The 6,743-nt window shown below is 61.1% G+C and overlaps 1 protein-coding gene and 1 pseudogene across 1 annotated transcript; both read left to right on the forward strand.

Annotated features, from left to right (window-relative positions):
• The first annotated feature begins 444 nt into the window (after window positions 1-444).
• On the forward strand, window positions 445-2,259 carry LOC120702273 (zingipain-2-like). Its single transcript, XM_039985992.1, has 5 exons — window positions 445-916; window positions 1,042-1,274; window positions 1,370-1,510; window positions 1,597-1,845; window positions 2,029-2,259. The coding sequence occupies exons 1-5, from the start codon at window positions 445-447 to the stop codon at window positions 2,257-2,259; spliced, it is 1,326 nt and encodes a 441-aa protein (XP_039841926.1).
• Window positions 2,260-5,183: 2,924 nt separating this feature from the next.
• LOC120702274 lies at window positions 5,184-5,828 on the forward strand (annotated as a pseudogene).
• Window positions 5,829-6,743: the final 915 nt, after the last annotated feature.

Consider the following 6,743-nt stretch of genomic DNA (forward strand, 5'->3'; position numbering starts at 1 on the left):
CTAAACGCTCATATGTTGAGGTAGATTCCTGCATTTTTTTTGGGTACTTCAAACTAAAGCAGAAAACGTGTCATAATAACAAGCGTAGTCAATTGTGGTTATCCCTTCACACACAGCTGAAATGCTGAATCAAAACGAACACTTTGCCATGGCGGCAGCCCTCTGTTTGAGACAGGCGTCAAAAACTCAAAAGAGACGAGGTTTTTGTAGCGTAAGCATTTTCGTTCTTGTAGTGTTCGTGGTGGGCCCGGTGGCCCAGTTCGTTGCGTCCCCGGAGGCTATAAATTGATCGGCTCGTTTCAGAGGCTAAGCCATCACTGCACTACTGATCGTTCAGAGACACGCATCAGTTCAGAGATACTCTTCGTCGCCTCCTCCCTCTTGCTTCCCTCCATCTCTCGCCGATCGAGCTTGAGGTCATCCCAAACCAGTCCAGGGATCGCCATGCGTTCACCACGCTGTCCGGTGCCCGCCGCAGCGCTGCTCGCGCTCGCGGTGGCACTGGCCGCGTCCGTCGCCGTCGCCGTCGCGGCGCCGCTGGAGCGGGCCGACGAGGAGGTGCGGCGGCTGTACGATGCGTGGAGGTCGGAGCACCGGCGGCCGCGCTGCAACTGCGGCCAGGCCGGCGGCGAGGAGGACCGGCTGCGGCTGGAGGTGTTCCGCGCCAACCTGCTCTACATCGACGCGCACAACGCGGAGGCCGACGCGGGGCTCCACACCTTCCGCCTCGGCCTCACCCCCTTCGCCGACCTCACCCTGGATGAGTTCGTCCGCCGCGCCCTCGGCTTCCGCAATGCCACGGCGCCCCGGGTCCCCAGCACCCGCTACCTGCCCCGCGCCGGCGACGACCTCCCCGACGCCGTCGACTGGCGCCTGCAGGGCGCCGTCACCGGGGTCAAGAACCAACGGCACTGCGGTTCGTATCCGTACACACAAACTCCATGCTAGCTATGAATGCTCTCGGGAATTTCTTCGCCAAACTAGCGAGCTCCCGGTAAGAACTCGCAGTGCTGACCTCTGGGCTGTGAGAGAGATACGCAGGTGGGTGCTGGGCGTTCTCGGCAGTGGCTGCCATGGAGGGGATCAACAAGATCGTGACGGGCAACCTCGTGTCGCTCTCGGAGCAGGAGCTAATTGACTGCGACAGCCATGACAGCGGCTGCAACGGCGGCGACATGGGCAACGCCTTCCAGTTCGTGATCAACAATGGCGGGATCGACACAGAGGTCGACTACCCCTTCATCGGAACAGACGGGACCTGTGATGCCATCAGGGTTCGTACTCTCACTCACCAATTGCAAACCAAAATGTATTTGTGTGTGGATGGTGATGGAGATTTGCATTTTTCTGCTCGAAAATCAAAATGCAGGAGAACAAAAAGGTTGTCTCCATAGATTCGTACGAGATGGTGCCACCCAACAACGAGATGGCGTTGCAGAAGGCGGTGGCGAACCAGCCCGTGAGCGTCGCCATTAACGCCAACAGCCCTGCGTTCCAGCACTATACCTCGGTAAGCATCTGGATGGAGGATAAGGAACCCAGAATAATCAAAGCAGCTGTTCTTCATCCCGAGCTTCGTGTTCATCCTTCATACAGGGCATCTTCAACGGGGTGTGCGGGCTGCAGCTTGACCACGGCGTGACGGCGGTGGGGTACGGCAGCGAGGACGGTGGGGACTTCTGGATCGTGAAGAACTCGTGGGGGCCCGGGTGGGGCGAGGGCGGCTACATCCGCATGGCGCGCAACGTGTTCTTGCCCACGGGCAAGTGCGGCATCGCCATGGACGCGTCGTACCCGGTGAAGAGCGGCCCCAACCCGACGGCGAAGGCTGGGATTGTTAAGATGGCTCTTGCTTAGGCAGGCTGCTGCTGACGGCTTGAGCCCCCGTGGTGTGGTGTGGACTCTAGATTAATTAATTTGCTCGTTTACAAGTTTGTTGTGGTGAATTGTGATGCGTTTAAATAAAACGGGAATAATGAGTATTGATGAAGTTATGTGATGAATAAGTTCCTTTTAATGGGAAAACAGAGCTCGCTGCTGCTGGGCAGCGCCGAGGATAGCGCGGCAATCGTCGAGTGCCTGAACGGAGACGGCGACGGCGCCATCACCATCGAGGACGAGCTAGTCAGGGCGCTCGGCGTCGTGGGCGCCGCCAGCGCCGAGGACTGCGCGGCCATCGTTGAGTGCCTGGACGGCGACGGCGATGGCGACGGCGCCATCACCATCGAGGAGTTCAGGCTCATGGCCGACCTCCTCTAGATCGAGCCTAGGCTGCCGCGCCTACGCTTGGAAGTTGGAACGGTGTGCCCGTGGTGTTCATCTATGTACTGAGCTCCTGCCCTTTATTAAAAAAAAAAGGAGAGTGGCTCGCCGCGCGCGCCGGCCGGCGCTGAACGCGATAGCTGGCTCGTCGTAGGCGCCCGCGGACGCGACGAACGCCGGGAGTTCGGGCAGGCGAGGTCGGCGCTGCAGCAGTACGAGTCGACGCTCCCCAAGTTGTGGTTGCAACAGCACCAAGCCTCATAGGCACAGCCATCGACGACACCATCAGCAATGAGGAGCTCAAGCTCATGCATGGCGACCTCGTCGCCGGCCCCGCGCTTCGTTGCTTGCACCCTGATCCTCGAAGTCCGACGTGGAGGACGCGGCAAGCAGCCAAGCAGGTACGCGCCGGCGGCGGCATGGAGGTGCTCGGGGAAGCAAGTAGCGGCGCCGTGGAGCTTCGGCTGCGCGGCCGGCTGCTCGAGGTGGTCCAAAGCCCCGTCGCCACTGGTGGAAAAACCACATGTTTTCCGGTGGCACCGGCCCGGGCAGGCAAATTTTGTACCGTTGATTGTTGGCTTCTCGAGATCCGCGCGACTAGTTGTTTCGTCTCGCCGCGCGCACCGCCGCTGCACTCTGCCATGCTCGCGCTCGTGTGCCATGGCCACCCTTCGCGTCCGGCGACGGCGAGGGTGATGGCTATCTCCTTGTTGTGAACGGACTTGTGCTCATCCTCGGCTTTTCTCAGGGCGGACCTGCCGGGAGTTCGGACTGGACTCTGTTGCGGCTGCAGTTCGCCATGCCCGAGGTCAAGCCCCGACGGCAAGCTCAACAATGGTGCAAACTTGAGATTCGTCTGCGTATCATGATCGGAATAAGCAAGTGGTAGCATGCCAGTTTTGAAGGGACAGGGACCTGTTGGTTTTTCTGATGTCCCGTGCGTGCAGATCAATGCATTTTTTTCTGATTTCCTGCGCAATCTTCTGAAGAGTGCAATCCGAAAGTAGATCGAGAGGACTTTGCAAAACAGAATGACAAGGCGCAATGATCAGGATTCAATAGTAATCTGAAAAGCAACTAATTCTGCAATTATCTCCGGGATCCTGAAAATACAGTGCAGCAATTGTGCTAGGAATAGTTGCAGGAGATGAACAGCCGGAGTTAACCGATGGCCAAATACAGATCAAAAGGGAGGGGGAAAGTCAGTGCCCGTGTTGTTCATCTGTAATCTTCCGTGGACTGAGCAACGTACAAGACGAACACGCGACGCTTGCAAGTCGAGAAGGCTGCAGGCGGCAGCCATGGAACAGAGCCCCGGGCACCTCTGGTGGTGGTGGGAAGCTAGGAGGTATGGCGCGGCCGCGCCGCAGGGGAACGGCTCCAGCGGAACTCACCGCGGCAGCTGGATCACGGTGGAGGTGCTCCTGGACCTGATGAACGCCGGGGAGCTCGTGCTCGGCGCGCCGCCGTCCGCCGTGCCGCGGTCAATAACACCTGCGAATTATCCCCTTGGAACGGCCAATCTGCAAAATCGCGGCCGCACAATTCCGATCGAACGGTTACGACGGACCCCAGGGGTGGACGGTATTTTATTTACCGTCCACACCCTCGGTCGTTATTTCGTTACACCGACCACGCCAGTCGCCATGCCCAGGGCGGCAGCTGTCCGTGTCTCGCCAAGCGCGGTGGTTGCTGCAGTCCGCCGTTCGCCGGCGCTCCAGGCCACCCATCCCGTTCGGCGAGGGCGATGCGCCGTCTCCTTGTTTATAGCGCGCAGGCCCGCCTAGACGCCATGAACGCCGGCGGTTCGAGCTGGGCTCGCTGCTGCTGCTGCTGCGGTGCCACCGCCGGTGACGAGGTCACTGGCCTCGGGCTCCAAAGCGTGCTGCTGGCCTCGGGTACATTTGCCCGGGGCGTCCGTCAACAAGTCTATCGTCGTGGAGTAGCACGCCGCGCGCACCGACGACGCCGAATGCAATGGCCGGCAAATTGTGGACGCATGAGCTACCGGACATGGCGAGCTCAGAACAGCAGCCTGCAGCAGGGCGCCGCACCCAGGTAGATCGAGGACGGCAGCGCGCTGGGCGCGATCGATCTCGCAGTTGCACATGGCGACACAGCCGGCGCCAGCACCATCAGCAATGAGGAGTTGAAGCCTATGGCCAACCTCATCGGCGTCGCCGCACTTCGCTGCTTCCACCCTGAGCCTCAAGTCCGATGCGGAGGACGCGACGAGCAGGTACGCACCGACACCGGTTGCAATTCGTCAAGTCTGCAGCCATGGAACATAGGGTACCGGCCACGAGCGCCCGTGGTGGTGCGAAGCTGGTGGAATGGCGAGGCAGGGCAGCACGGCTGCAGGGGAACGGCTCCGGCGGAACACATCGTGGCAGCTGGCTTATGGAGTCATGGCGGCGCGCTGCTGCATTCCGCCGGCGCCGGCGCGCCACGGCTCGAGGTAGTATATACGAGGTAGACGACGGGCCCCACCCTTTCAATGAGACTCGGTTAATAACTGCGGCAAATATTCCCCTTGAAACGGTAAATACGCAAATCGTGGCCGCACAAGTACGATCAAATGGCTGCGAGGAACCCCAGGGGTGGACGGTATTTCAATTACCGTCCACCCCCGGTCATTATTTCGTTGCCCGACCACGCCATGGCTTCAGCCTGTGTCTCGCCAAGCGCGGCGGCGGCTGCATTCTTGCGCGTGCACGCGTTCGCCGTGCCCCTGCATTCGGCTGGCCGCCGATGGCCTCGGCGCCGCTCTGAGTTCCGCGACGTGCTTGCATCCAATCCGTTTGTCCGGTCATCGAAAAGTCTGTCGTCAACGAGTGGCGCACCGGCCGACGCCGAGCGCAATGGCCGGCTCGTCGTAGGATGTCGTGGACGCCGACCGCGACTGCGTGCTCAGCATCGAGGAGCTCCTGGAAGTGATGAACGCCGGGGAGCTCGGGACGGGCGCGCTCGGCGACCTGCTGCAGTCGGCGCTGCCCGCGCTCGAGGCCGCTGGGGGCGCGCTGGTCGGCGAGGACGAGCTCGCCAGGGTGCTCGGCGTCGTGGGCGCCGCCAGCGCCTAGGACTGCGCGGCCATCGTCGAGTGCCTGGACAGCGACGGCGGCGGCGCTATCACCATCGAGGAGTTCAGGCTCTTGGCCGACCTGCTCAAGATCGAGCCTAGGCTGCCGCACCTACGCTTGGAACGATGTCTAGTTTGCTCTGCGCCCACGGTGTTCATCTATGTACTAAGCTCGACAATAATCAAGTGCGTGTTTTCTTTTTCGAAAATGAATTTCTCTGCAATAATCAAGTGTGTGTTCATCTATGATCCTCCGTGGACTGAGCAACGTACAAGACGAACACGGCCAAGTCGTGAAAGCTGCAGGCAGCATCCATGAAACAGAGCACCGGGCACCCCTCTAATGGTGGTGGGAAGCTGGAGCCTGAAGGTATGGCGCGGGCGTGCGGCAGTGGAACAGCTCCTGGACCTGACGGACGCCGGGGAGCTCGCGCTTGGCGCGCTGCCGCCGCAGTCCGCCGTGCCGGCGCTTCGCGGCTCGAGGTAGCTGCCGGGCCCCACGCCCCCACCCTTTCGGTCCGGCTCTTGCTCTTCTCACCCGAGAGGCCGAGAGTTGACGGCGGTCAATCACACCTGCAAATCATCTCCTGGAAGCGTGGATGTGCGAATCGTGGCCGCACAAGTCCGATCGGACGGCGTCGAGGGACCCTAGGGGTGGACGGACCGTCCACCCCCAGGTCGCTATTTCGTTCGCCGTCCGCCCACGCTCAAGGCCGCCCATCCCGTCCGGCGAGGGCGACGCGCCGATAACCGCCTCCTTGTAGTTGTTGATAGTGTTCGGGAACTCCTGGACACCATGAACGCCGGCGGTTCGAGCTGCGCTCACTGGGGCTGCTGCTGTGCCGCCATGCCCGAGGTCACTCGCACGCACCGACGCCTCCGAACGCCATGCCCGGGCAAATCGTAGACGTATAAGCTCCTGGATGGATGCGGTGAATGCCGGGGGTTCGGAGTTCAATTCGGACAGGGCGAGCTGCCGAGCTCAGCGCTGCAGCCGGCAACAGTCCAGTCGATCGAGGCCCCGTTGGCGCGCTGGGCACGGTCGAATTCGCAGTTACATCTAGCCTCCAAGGCAGAGCCGACGACGGCGCCATCAGCGACAAGGAGTTCAAGCTCATGGCCGACCTCGCCGCGCTTCTTCGCTGCTTGCGCCAGAGCCACGTGTTGGATTGATATCCTTCCTAATAGACCCAACGGTCTATTAGGGCCTTAATCCGCGCCCTGATCGGGGGCGCCCAACCCTTAATGGTTGGTGGGCCCCCGCTGCACAGCGCCAAAATAAAAAGGGGGTGAGGGGCCGGGGCACACGACACGAGGTTCGTCGCGCCGCCAGCACCCTCACTCACATTCTCTAACCCTAGCCGATCTAGAGGGAGGCGCTGGAGCAGTGGGAAGTCTCACC

The sequence above is a fragment of the Panicum virgatum genome, chromosome 4K (genome assembly GCF_016808335.1).
Source record: "Panicum virgatum strain AP13 chromosome 4K, P.virgatum_v5, whole genome shotgun sequence".
NCBI classification, from domain to species: domain Eukaryota; kingdom Viridiplantae; phylum Streptophyta; class Magnoliopsida; order Poales; family Poaceae; genus Panicum; species Panicum virgatum.